This window comes from Motacilla alba, chromosome 8, assembly GCF_015832195.1.
Source record: "Motacilla alba alba isolate MOTALB_02 chromosome 8, Motacilla_alba_V1.0_pri, whole genome shotgun sequence".
NCBI lineage: Eukaryota > Metazoa > Chordata > Aves > Passeriformes > Motacillidae > Motacilla > Motacilla alba.
The window spans coordinates 1,472,322-1,485,828 of NC_052023.1; the positions used below are offsets into that span (position 1 = coordinate 1,472,322).

Genomic DNA, 13,507 nt, shown 5'->3' on the forward strand with positions numbered 1-13,507 from the left:
ACATTGCAGTGCTTCCTGGGATGTGAGGCTGAGATCTCAGATTCCAAATTTCTTCTGCAGCCTGGGCTTTGGGAGGGAGGATGGGCTTGAGTCCTTAGCCACGGGCATCATCCCTGACAGAGCTGGGAAGTGCTGGGTGCTCTGGAACAAAATATGGAACAGAGCAGAAAATATACCAGCAGGAAGGTGGATTAGGATGATGTTGAGCCTGCTTTGGAAAAGCTGGATGTTCCCACTGCCTCAGCTTTCCTGGCAGCCCCAAAGGTGCCACCAAGGGATCAGGTGTTGGAGTAGCAGGAAGGACAGGAAAAGGTGGATTTTCCAAGCAAGGAACTGAGAAAGGAAGAAGATTCTGTCACTTTTCTCCTGTGCTACAGCTTCCCTGGATCAGCACAAGCTCCTCACTCCTCTTCCTCCCCCTCAGCAGCAGCCTGGCAGACACGGAGCTGACTCATCCCGCCGAGTTCTTTGGGAGCATCCCAATCCCTGAGAGGGTCCAGGAGGAGCTGTGGGCTAGAGCTGAGAGGTGCTGGGGAATGTTCTCCTCTCTGCTGCCAGCCCTGAACCCACAGCTTGTCCCCAGCCCAGTTTATCCAGCTGGAGGAGGATTTGTGTCTGGGTGTTGATGTATTCTGGGAAAAAACAGCCACTGACAAGATTATTCATCCTGCAAAACAGCCAAGGCTGGAAGGTCCTTGGCTTTGAGGAAGGAAGGAGCTAAAATTTTGTCTAAATAAACACAAGTTTATATGAACAGATATAAGTCCAGACATTAAATTCCTTCATGGAATAGGATCCTGGAATGGTTTGGGTTGGGAGGGAGCTCAGGGATTATCCAGTGCCCCCTCCATGGGCAGGGACACTTCCACTGTCCCACATTGCTCCAGCCTGGCCGGGGACACTGCCAGGGACAGGAAATCTGTGCCAGGGCCTGCCCACCCTCCCAGGGACAGCCTGGGGAGTGCCCAGGGAAGGGATTTTCCTCACTGTAAGAGCTCAGCTAATTCACATCAGCTCCCTAAAACCACACCAAAAGAGAGCCCATAAAGATTTTAGCCCCTAATCCTAGGACTAGCTTTTTTTTTGGAGTGGGAAAAAGGATCTCAAATTGGCAGGAAAGGTTCCACTGTCTTTTTGCCTACAAAAAAAACCCAAAAACAAAACCACAAAATTCCCCACCAAAAAACAACCAACAAAAAAAAAATTCCAAAAAACCAAAACAAACAAACAAACAAAAAACCCAAAAAACCCCACAACAACACAGAGCAGATTTTTAAACCAAGAAGAAACCTTTCTGTTTTAGCCTGGCAACCCTGGCTTGTGTTTCTGGGTGCTGTCACCACTGAAAGGGTCTGGGCAGGTGACACAAAGCAGGACTTGCAGGCAAATAATCTTCAGATCTCCTGAGTTTCCATCTGTGCAGTTTTAACCTCCCTATTTCAGCCAGAGAGGCCACAGAGCTCCGGGGGGTTCAGAGCAATCTCCCCCAGCTCCAGACAGGGAACTGGATTGCAGTCCTCACAGGGGTGAGGGCAGCGCTCCTGCTTCAACATCTATTTCCACATCCAGCCGATGGGAAAAGGAGAAAAGGCTCCCACAGTTATAAAATCACAGAATCCTGGAATCATTAATCTTGGTAAAGTCCTCTGAGACCATCAAGTCCAATTGTTTCCCAGCACTGCCAAGGCCAGCACTGCCCCGTGTCCCCAAGTGCCACATCCACATGGATTTTAAACCCCTCCAGGGATGGGGACTCCACCCCTGCCCTGGGCAGCTGTGCCAGGGCTGGAGAACCTTTCCATGAAGAAATTTTCCATCATCTCCAAGCTGAGCCTTCCCTGGGGTATCTTGAAGCCCTTTTCTCCTCCTGTCCCTGTTCCCTGGAGCACAGCCTGACCCCCTGGCTGTCCCCTCCTGTCAGGAGCTGTGCAGAGCCACAAGGGCCCCCTGAGCCTCCTTTGCTCCAGGCTGAGCCCCTTCCCAGCTCCCTCAGCCTCTCCTGGGGCTCCAGACCCTTCCCAGCTCCATCCTCTGCTCCAGATCCTTCCCAGCTCCAAGACAAGCAGCAACCTAAAAAATCTTGTACTTTGAGAGCACATTCAAAATGCTGTCGACTGAAAACAAAAAGGAACCCAACATCCTTCCCTTCAGCTGGAGCTGTTGGAAGAAATCTCTCTGGAACCATCCCTGCTCCAGCCAGAAGGTGTTTCCAGGGTGTGTGGGATGGTTCAGGGGGCAGAAATGGGGAGCGGGGCTGAGTCCATCACTGTCCCTGCTGGTCCCTGTGCTGAGGAGGGAGGTGCTCCTCTCCTAGCTGGAGTTTTCCTGAGGATCCAGCTGGAGTTTTCCTGATGATCCTGCAGGACTTCTCCTGATGATCCAGCTGGAGTTTTCCTGAGGATCCTGCTGGAGTCTCCTGATGATCCAGCTGGAGTCTCCTGATGATCCAGCTGGAGTCTCCTGATGATCCAGCTGGAGTTTTCCTGAGGATCCAGCTGGAGTCTCCTGATGATCCAGCTGGAGTTTTCCTGAGGATCCTGCTGGAGTCTCCTGATGATCCAGCTGGACTTCTCCTGATGATCCAGCTGGAGTTTTCCTGATGATCCAGCTGGAGTTTTCCTGAGGATCCAGCTGGAGTCTCCTGATGATCCAGCTGGAGTTTTCCTGACGATCCAGCTGGAGTTTTCCTGACCACCCAGCTGGAGCAGAGGGATTCCAAGCTGTTCCTGCAAACAGCAGCTGGTCTCCGACAAGCTCCTGACATTAGGCAGGCACAAGATTCAATATTCTTTCCCTGCCAGATCTTTAATCATCCTTGGAAGCTCGAGATGAGGCTCTGAGTGCTCCTTTGCAGCCTCAGCTGGGTCTCCTGCCCACCTGTGTGTCCTGGGTGGATTTGGGGGATCTAACAGAGCCGTTCCTTGGCTTTCCCATCCCATCCATTCACAGAATTATAAAATCCCATTCACAGAATTCACAGAATTCTAAAATCCCGCAATGGTTTGGATTTGGAGGGAGATGAAAGCCCATCTCATTCCACCCAAGGCTCGGGCCACCTTCCAGCAGCCCAGGCTGCTCCTTCTCCTTTGCCAAGTGCCAGATCCATATGGAAGTTGCTTTCTTTGCTGGGAAAGTAGCAGCGGGTAGGTTTGTGTTTGTCACCTGTCCCTAACCCTCCTCTTGGATCTGAAGGTAAAAATGGCTGCTTTTGAAGGAATTTTCAGGGATAGGAAATGAGCTTCATTTGCATCCCAAAAGGGCCCACCCGGGACGGGAGCTGTATGTAAAAAAGTGATTAAGAATGCCAGACGAGACCCTTTAATTAGCTCTGAACTGCAGAGGTGGCACTGCTGTGACCTTTATCTCTCACAGAGCCCAGAGCTCGCTGCCCACGGCTTTCCAGCGGCATCCAACCCCCCGGGCTGTCCCTTCCTCCATCCCTCTGCATCCCTTGGTTTTCCCTTCATCCCCTCCCAGCAGGACTCTGCGTTATTCCAGGAGCCACCGGGGCTGCTCTGCAGCTTCCCGGGGAGAGTTCTCAGAGCCCGGCCCTGCTCTGCTGTGACAGCCCCGGCACAAGCAGCTCCTGATGAGGACTCATTAATTACCGAGAGGCCCCACAGACAATTCCCGGTTTTTGTTTGGGATCCTTAGCGAGCACAACGGCACCTGCCAAACCCGCCCGCTTGTCCAGCCAGAAGGGTGCTGGGGCTCCCCAGCTTGGCTCTTCCTGAAAGGAATTTGGGGGGTTTCGGGTCCTTTTGGTGTGGCTGGGGCTGTGTGCCAGCGCTGCAGCGTCCTTGTCCACAGCAGGATCTGGGCATTGGGGCAGGTGCTGAAATCCCGGTGTTTTACTGGGGAAAACCTGGATGCACACCCCAAACAGGTTTAATTCAAACCTCGAGGCAAGGTGCTTTTCCAGCAGAGGGAAGATTGGAGGAGTGGGATCCTTCCTCTTGCAGAAATTCCCACCAGGAACCTGCATTTTAATTCTCCTTTCTCCCACAGGGAACACAAAATCTGGAATGTCCACGACAAAATCATGGCCTGGGTAAGGATTTGAAGGATGTATTAATCCTTTCTGTGTTTTTAAATCAGGGAATCATGGAATGGCCTGGGTTGGAAGGGACCTTAAAGATCACGGAGTTCCAAATCCCTGGCACTGGAAGTTTCTGCTGCTTCAAACATCTATCCCAGATTAAAAAAGAAAAAGAAAAAGGGAATTAAACTGTAGCTGCAAGTGACATGGAGAAGGGAAAATGACACATTTGATTCATTTTCTTACATAAAAGAGCTGCAGTCCTGAATGCTCTTCAAAATGAATCTGCAGGATCTTAATTTGTACTTCAGAAGCTGCACATGGTTCCTGTAATTGCTTGGTTCAAACTGAAAAAGCCTTTCCTGGCGAGTGTGAGGCCATGGCCAAAAAATCCCATTTCTCTGCAAAAGTCCCAGATTCCCTGGGAATTGGCTCGGGATTGTTTGTGGCACAGGAACATTTCTGGAGAAGCAGCAACATTTTCCCTGGGAAGAAAACAGGAACTGTGCTGGGTCACTCCTGTGGCAGCTCTTGGGACGCTCCCAAATGCAATTCCATAGTTTTTTCCTCCCCCCTCATGCCCAGGGGCAGGTGAATCCCTTTGGATCTGCCAGGCACTGAGCCAGGAGTGGAGGAGATCCCTCAGAGCAGAGCTGGAGGTGAAGATCATCGCTTGAAACCCATTTTTGCGGCAGCACAGATCCTGGCGTGACCCTGTTCCCTACTTTCTCCCTGCTCCTGGTTCCTTTCCCAGCTCTCCTGCCAAGGAACCGGAGCCTGGGAGAGGCAGCGAGCACAGATTCCCTGCTCCAGATATTTTCACGTGGAACCAAGCCCCTTCCAGCCCTCCCCGGGGTGACACCTGTGTCCCTTGCAGGGACAGTTCTTCCAGAACGAGTGGGAGCTTCTTGTGGCTCTGACAAAAGCTTCCTTACCTTCCAAAATCGCCAGGCAGTGCACGTTCCCATCCCCAGGCAGTGCACGTTCCCATCCCCAGGCAGTGCACGTTCCCATCCCCAGCTCAGCCGGGAATGAGCCGAGGAGGTTTCGTTCCTGTGGCTGCAAACACAGCAATTCCTCAGATCGGGAAAGGCTCCGCTGTGGGAAACAACCTGGCCTGAAGGTGAGGGGAAAAAGAACGATGGAAAATAACCGGGCTCCCATCTTCCCCAGCTCCCAGCTTTCCCTCGCCGAGGCAGCCGCTGCCCGAGGGAGCGGCCGGAGCTGTAACCGGAGCCAGAGGCAGCAGATGGAGCATTCAGGATATGCAGATTTTGGCTTTCTGCGGGAGCACGGAGAGGTGAGGCGCAGGATCGAATGTCCCTTCCCTCAGGATGGAAATGCCACTTTCAGGAATTGTTTACAGAGCTGTGGGGCAGAACCTGGACTTGCAGCATCCTCAGGAGCACTGGGATTGCAGATGTGGACAGGAGCAGCCCAGGAAGGGATCCAGAGCTTTGGTTCTGCACTCATCACACCCCAGATCTGCTTTTTTTTACTGAAGCAGCTCAGATTTGCTCTATTTCCTGCAGGCTTTTTGCAGAGGAGACCCACTGGCTTTCCTGAGGAGCACCACCTGCTCTGGCCATGAGGAAAATCATGGGATGGCAGTGGGCTCCCAGAGGAGGTGAAACCTGGGAATCTGCCAGAGTCCATTGAGGAGAGACCTCCTGCACATCTCCTAATGCCTGACTTTTCCGTGTTCCCAGGAAAGCCCTCCCTGCTCCCTCAGCTGATCATTCCCATGGTTAAGCTCCCTCTGTTTGTATGGAATTACTGGGAAAGGACTGGGCAGGCCAAAATCAACATCAGCTTTTTATTTCTGGAGAAAGATGCTCTCCAGACACAACCAAATAATTTTTCTGGACGCTTCCATGAAAGGATCATTCCAATCTCCAGACAAATGGGCTCTCCTGTCCCTTCCCAACAGCAGGAAGTGAATCCTAAATCCAGCATCCATCACAGCTTTAGCCTGGAATGCCACGGGAGCCTGCAGGTTTATCTCCAACCACAGTGACAAGTCTTGGCTCCTAACACAAAACAGGTTTTAATTCCTCACCCCACACAAGATTTTGGAAACCACAACATCAGATCTGTGTCACATCCAGAATCAAAACGCCCCACAAGGGCAGCAGCTTGAACTGGGTTTCAAATCCCCCTTGCTTTGGTTTTTAATGTTGGTTTTGCCCTTTGGTTTTGTCTCTCTGAAGTTTGACAGAAATATATTCTTTGGAATACACAATAAATTCATCCTCCTTCACTCCTCAAAATAGTTCTCTGAAAAGGCAGGTGTAGAAAAATATTTATGAACTATAAAATAAAATTTAAAAAATAGCTTTGGCTTGCAAATAGGTATGGGTTTGTTTTCCTGCTTCTCCCAGAAAATGCAGACCTGATTTACTCCCACCTGAGGCTTCCTGGCAGGGTTGTAGAGGCAAAGTGACTTCTCCAAGGCCATACAGACAGGTTGGATCTCCCAAAATCAAAAATGCAGGGTCCTCGGATCCAGTTCCTGCCTTTTCTCCCAAGGAATCTTAGGAAAGAGCTTGGGAAGAGAAGTCAGTGTAAAACTCACCATTTGGAATCTTGTGTTCAACAATAAAATGTGGATACTTTACTTTAAATGCATCATTTTATCCAATTAATGGAGACACAGGAATTTGGATTCTCTTCCTCTTCCTGCAGTACCCTGAGCCTTTCACTCCTTGATCCATTCCTCGCAACCACATCCAGGCTGACTCGATGTCACAAACCATCCCCAGGGAAAAGGCCCATTCCAGCTTTTCTCCCTCAGAAATATCCCAGGCCCTGCATCAGCTCTCTCACCCTTGGGGGCTCCGGGTGAAGCCTAAAACCAGAACAAGCTGGATAAACCAAGAGAGGGAAAACAGGGGAATGCATCAACACCTGGAAAAACTTCAGGAATATCGAACTTTGGGGTGATTCTGTCACTTTTTCTCCATGGCCTCCTGCCCCTTGGCTGTAGCCATCCGGAACTGTGGAACATAGGGAACGGTGCCTTTAGGCTTGAGGCCGCTTTGGATAAACTCCTTGACACTGGTTGGGACGTGCTGGAGAACCTCCCCCTCGGTGAGCAGATCCGTGCCCTGGAGCTGACACGTGCCCCTGGAGCTGTCTGTCAGGAGAGCGTCCCTCTGTCCTTTGTCCAGGGCTGCTATCCCCAGGTAACACAGGCTCCGCTCGGCGCTGCCTGGGAGAGCCTCGTCCAAAGGCTCCGAGAACCCCTCCGAGGACACCAGGGACAGAGCCCTGCTGGGCTGGGAGCCAGGGAACACCAGCAGTGCCCCACTCCCGGCCTCCCAAGCCCCGCCGGAGAAGGCCCCCAGCAGGATGGAATGCTGCCCTAGGAAGCAGCTCTCCAGACACCTCCTGGGGCTGGTTTTCCGCCGGCACAGCCCGCTGGAGGGGCAGCTGCTGATGACAGCGGCGTATCTGAGGTCACCCTGAGCCGTGGCTTCTCCGTCCTGGCAGCTCCTGCAGAAGCTGCCGCTCTGGAAGTGGCTGCTGGAGCACGCGGAGTCACGTTCCGAGTCCTGGGGGGTTGGAAACGTGGAGTCGATTCCTAAAAAATCCCCCGGCTCTTCTTTCCCCAAGGTTTTGGTGATGCTGAGGTCTTCCAGCACCATCTCTGCCTCCAGGAGAAGGGGCTCACATGACATTGGCTCGGGGTGCTTGGCAAAGAGATGCTCCAGAGTTTCAGGCTGGAAGAAAAGAGGGATTTTAATGCTCATTTATTATGGAACAGCTTTATTTCGCTCTCCAGGTTTTATGGATCACAGCATCCAACACCAAAGGTCGTTCCCAGGAGCCTGGAATTTTGCCACATCAAGTTCACACATTGTTTCTTTAAGAATTTATAGTTGAAAATCCTCTAGGACAAAATTTCCTCGACAGATTTACCATTGATACATCAGCTGAAGGAACTTTCCCCGCTGGGAGTGGATTATCCTGGTCAAACTCAGCCTTTCCACAGGATTTTTGGAGCATTCCCACCTGAGTAGCAGCTGCATGCTTGAACTGAGTGAAACTCCTCTACTTGGGAGAAATGCAGGATTTACTACTGCTAATAAATGCAGATGTAAATTATCCACCAGCAAGAACTGACAGCAGCACGAGAGCTCCAAAGGAAAATCCCCTTGTATTTCCTAATGAATTCAGGACAAAACATATAAAACCATGTTTTACAGCAGGGAAGCTGCCAAAATGATGAGGAAAATGTCAAAATACTCGACGTAGTGGGAAATCAGAGCAAAGAGTAAAACTCCTTGGCTCTACTCAGTCCAGACTCGCTGTTGGTGACACCCGGGCCCTGAATTTGGGATTTTCCCACACAAATCCATCACCTTCCCACATCAAAATGAACACGGAGCTTTTAAACAATGAAAATAACTTTTTTTTTTTTCCTCATGCATGTGGTTTATCCCTATAGGAGATGTCTGTGTCCCTTCCCCTCTCCACGGACACCACGGCAAACACAGATTGAACCCCTCCCAGCCAAGGCCAGGGCTGTTTTGGCAAAGGCCACCACCTGTCACCCCTTAAAAACTGGTATTTCTCAGTTTATTATGTACCAGTTCATCATTAAAAGCAGCTATTTGCATATCCAATGCATAATCCAGGGGAATGGGAACCTCTGGATGGAGCCAGAGGGGTGAACGGGGCTGGATTTCCACTGGAGACAGAGCTGGAACAGCCCTGGGTGGAGGAAGCAGCAGCCCCAGGGAAATACAAACCTGCTGGAAATCGACTCCTTGTGCCCACGAGCAGTTCTTGGGGTTGGGAACATCCTCCCAGAGCAGCTTCTTCATCCTGAAATGTCAGGCAAAAGCTGGAGTTGGTGCTGTTCCCACTGTGCAGGGAAGGAATCCCTGCCATTTCATTCATCCACAGCACCATGGCCATGAAATAATCACTGGAGAGATGAGAAATGGCCCAAATTTAACCCAGACCACAGAGAAGGGACATTCCAGTGGCAGTTTGGGAAAACAGAAAGGGTGCAGTCTGTGCTGAATGACCACAGGGCCTAAAGGGGTTCAGGAGAGCTGGGGAGGAACTGGGGACAGGGGATAGAGGGACAGGACACAGGGAATGGCTGGAAGCTGGAAAGGGGAGATTTGGATGGGACATTGGGAAGGAATTCCTAGCTGGGAGGGTGGGCAGGCCCTGGGATGGAATTCCCAGAGCAGCTGGGGCTGTCCCTGGGTCCCTGGAAGTCTCCAAGGCCAGGCTGGACACTGGGGCTGGGAGCAGCCTGGCACAGTGGGAGGTGTCCCTGGGGTGGCCCTGGATGGGATTTCAGGTCCCTCCCAGCCCAAACCAGTCTGGGATTCTGCGACACCCGTTCAGCAGAGTGGCACCAGGGCAGCTGCAGCAGCTGGATTTTGGGTCACAGGGACAAGGTACCTTTGGTGTGAAACCAGCAACGCTCCCAGCAGCAGAACCGAGGTGGAGAAAACAATGGGCAGAACCACGTGGAGGCTGCCAGCATCGCCAGGTTCAAATCCCCCTGGAAATAAAGGAGTTCAGCCCTTAATGCAGCAAAGTGATTCGTCTGGGAGCAAATGGCAACAGGGAAATAACAAACAGGAGAAACAACAGCTTAGATGGGGAAATAACCTTGAGCAACAGTTTTATTGCACATGGACAAACCTTTCCCTTGGGAATAAACAGACCAAAGGGAATTATTTAAATAGGAGTTTAATCCCTTACTCAGCTCAGCCCACAGAGGGTTTTCAAATTAAAGCTGTTCACTGTTTGTAGGTACATTACAGTGACTTTATTGCCACTTTTTTTTCAGATAAGACAGAGATTTTACAGTTCAAGATCACTTTTACTTCACAAAAAACAGAGGGAAGCCCCTGTCAGTCACCTTTGGCAAACTGATCCGTGGCTCTGGCTTTGCCAACTCCTCCAGCAAACACAGGGTAGAGGCTGAACTGGTACTTCTCAACCAGGATAAAGTGATCTGCAAAGGGGAAACCAGCCTTTGGAACCCACTGTCATCCAAGCTTTAAACAATTCCCTCCCCAGAGGCTCTGGGCACAGATCAGAGCTCGGATCAGCCCAGAGAGGGCAATAATGGATCCATCTTTTACAGATCCCTACTTCAAAACCCCAAGATTCAAGCTATTAATCCAGCATTATTCTGTCATGGAATGAACACCTTATGGAGCTCCTGGGATAATTTCCAGGAGTAAAGTCAAAATGCAAAGGAAATGCAGATATTCATTTGAATAATTAGCTGGTGTGTTCAATATTCCAGAACTAATTTTATTGTGTTGCCACAAAATGAACTCACTACAGAGCTTAAAGTGATTATTAATGCAACAGGCAATCCTCTAATGAGCATCAAAATTTGGTTTATTGGTCAATAAAAGTGATTAGAAACACAGAAGGGGAAAAAGGGCTCAGAGCTCAGAAATTCCACTCTTTTCTGTTCCACACCAATTAACAGCACAAATTATATTTTCAAGCACACACTCACCATAAATAAAATATTTCCTGAGATTTGGAGGAACTCGCAGCCATTTCACCTGCTCCTCTTTGTCCAGGTTCCTCCACTCAATCACAAAGGATTTTATCCCAGGGATTTGGGGGGAGAGACTCCAAACCACAACCACACAGGTGCTGTTCACCAGGTAAGCACTCAGGGATTGCACAGCATCCACTGGGGAAACAGGGAAAGCACCTGGGATGTACATCCCATAAACTGCTGAAGTGTCACCACTTTGTCACTTTAATTGTCTTTTGTATAATGAAGCCACAGCAGCAGAGAGAGTTTTTTTCTTTGAGCCACCAAAAACTTGGGTTACACTGAACCAGTCCCAAGCACAAACAGATCAAGTTTCTTACAGACATCAAACATCCCAATTCTCACCTGAAATTTCTTAATTAGCCTTAACCAAAAAATTAAATACTCCGAAATTCTTGGGAGTAAATTAAGCAGAGTACAGCCAAATCCAGGAATTTCTGCTCAGGAAGTGCAGCAGGAGGTGCTGCTCAGGAAGTCCGAGGACTCTGTACCCTGGCAGCCGTCGACACAACCACATTTCATTCTGGAGACAACAAAATATTCCCAAGCAAGAACACTGGGTGTTCCCAAAACAAAGGAGATGAAAGATCAGTTCTCCAGCAGGATTTTCTTTTTCTTTGATTAATTACTTTGTATTTTATTAACGAAGACAGCCCAGTGACAACTTTTTTCCCAACCTAAAAATCACAGGATTTTCATGAAGGAAATCTCAGTTTTCCAACAGCCCTGTTGGTATCCCCATGAAACATTCCTTGTTCCAACAGAGGGAATTTTATCCCAAAGAAAGGTTTCCCCACGAACATCACCAGGACTCCTGGCATTTCCCACATGCCCCTCACTGCTGCTCTTACCTGTGCTCATTTGCTGGGATAGAGTTAAATTAGAATTCATTGCAGACATTCCAAGTGAATTCATGGCTAAGATGGTGACGGTGTGGGTTGGCTCCATCCATGGGAAAGTCCAGCTGGTGCCATGATCCACAAACTCCTCCCAGGAGGGCTTCCCCGGGCTCTGGTGCTTTATGATGTATCTGCTCACGCTGCACAGCGAGTCATTCTGCATCAGGGGCTGCAGCAATTAATTAATGGGCATTAATTCCTGAACTCCAGCCTGATTCCCAGAGCAAAGGTTGTTTGGGCAGCTCCAATTTTAAGAAAACAGGACCCAATAAAGATATTCTGGCTCCTGTCTTTTTAGCCAAGGACTGGAGTCCTTTTAAAGTCTTCATTTCCCTCTCTGAGAGCTGACTCTTATTCCCTCTCTTCCCAGCAAAGGGAAGTGAAGGACAAGGAGAACCAAACTTTCAGATTCCCACAGCAATTCCCTAATTTACACATTCTTCAGGGTTCAAACCCTAGAGCAGCACATGAGCAAACAGGAATGGGCACTGAGGAACTTTTTCCTGTCCTGCATTAACATTTTAAGGCAAAGAAGGCAAAACCATCTCCCATTTTATTCCAGAATTCCCACCAGGATTCACCTCTTGCCTCTAGGATCAGCCAAGCAATTGTCAGGAGCATGGAAAAAGGCAATTCCCAATTCCCACAAGCCTCATGTGCCTGCCAGACTCCCCTTCTGGCAATCCCACCTGGTTTTAGGATACAGGGAAAGCCCCAAATGCAGCTGCTCCCACCTTCCACAGGAGTGTAACATTCCTCTGCTTCCCGGCTGGATCCTCAGACACGATCCTCCAGAATTCCGGGCCTTTCAAGGGAGCTGCAAAACAGCAATTTGGGAGGGACAGTCACAGCTGAGTGTGGCAAATGGCAGCCCTGAGGATGCCCCGGGAAGCACAGACCTCTGATGTCCTGAACGAGGGTCTGGGCTGCTCTGCTCCAGTCACTCCAGTAGCCGGAGCCTTCCAGCTCCCTGCAGCGCACCTGCACCACGTACTCCACACAAAGCTGCTCCACCGGGATCACAGCCCAGCTGCCTCCAGGGTTTGGGACTTCATAGAGCTGTGAGGGAGGGCAGAAAAGTCACAGTGAGGACCAAGGGATGTTTAGGCAGCTCTTGGAGTCAAAATTCCTGAGAATTAATCCCGCGAGGAAGCAGGATTGTGAGGAATATTCCTTTGTGGACACTGCAAATGCTTTTTGCATTTTGTGATTTCCCCCGTGGATAAATTCCATAAAAGCCAGCTCCACACTCCAGCAGGCAATGACCCCTGCTGCAGGCCAGATGGAACAGACATACCTGCCACGGAAGGTTCTCCCTGCTCCCCAGATTCCAGCGGATCTGGAATGTCAGCTCCCTGCTGGCAAAGACAGGCTGGGTCCAGCTCACGTTCAGCAGCCCCGTGTTCCTGGTGAGTTCTGCTCCCACGTTGGAAGGGGGCAGAGGCCTCACTGGGAAATGGAAAAATTAAAAAATGACTGCAATGTCTGCACTGGTGTCACCACGACATTTTTATGAAAATCCTTTTGTCAGGATTTTCTTCTCCTGGGAAGTTGAGAGGGCCTCAGCTTCAAAATGAAAACAAATTGCTGTCTGCTAGTGTGGAACACAACGGGTGCATTCTTGATTGGCCCGTGTTAGATGTTTCTGCAGAATAACCAACCAAGAATGCAGCTAGTCTGGGACTCTCTGGGAGTCACAAGCCTTTGTTACTCATTCCTTTCTATTCCTATCTTGCTTTCTGACACATCTTTCCCTATGTTCTTGCAGTATAGTTTTAGTGTGTTTTTTAATATAATATATATCATAATATAACAAACCAGCCTTCTGAAACAAGAAGTCAAGATTTCTCCATCTCCTTCACCCAAGTGCTGGCTGCCCTGAGAAGACCACACAGTGGCACTTCCCAATAAACCAAACCATGGATGGCTTCTCCCTGTGCTGAGGGTGGTGGGTAACACAAGGCCTCTGCTATTCCAGGGAAAGCAGGCCTGGAAACACAGAATCCACGGGAATGC

General features: G+C 49.9%; 1 protein-coding gene across 2 annotated transcripts in view; it reads right to left on the reverse strand.

Annotated features, from left to right (window-relative positions):
* Positions 1-5,841: 5,841 nt before the first annotated feature.
* LEPR (leptin receptor) overlaps positions 5,842-13,507 on the reverse strand; it is a 29,857-nt gene continuing 22,191 nt past the window's right edge. For both annotated transcript variants that reach the window (XM_038144972.1, XM_038144971.1), the window contains exons 11-19: positions 12,789-12,940; positions 12,391-12,550; positions 12,226-12,308; positions 11,444-11,660; positions 10,545-10,727; positions 9,930-10,025; positions 9,464-9,566; positions 8,794-8,869; positions 5,842-7,761 (exon numbers count right to left, since the gene is read on the reverse strand). In XM_038144972.1, the coding sequence (XP_038000900.1) occupies positions 6,988-7,761; positions 8,794-8,869; positions 9,464-9,566; positions 9,930-10,025; positions 10,545-10,727; positions 11,444-11,660; positions 12,226-12,308; positions 12,391-12,550; positions 12,789-12,940 (1,844 nt within the window). In that variant the 3' untranslated portion in view covers positions 5,842-6,987. The remainder of the gene's footprint in view (positions 7,762-8,793; positions 8,870-9,463; positions 9,567-9,929; positions 10,026-10,544; positions 10,728-11,443; positions 11,661-12,225; positions 12,309-12,390; positions 12,551-12,788; positions 12,941-13,507) is intronic.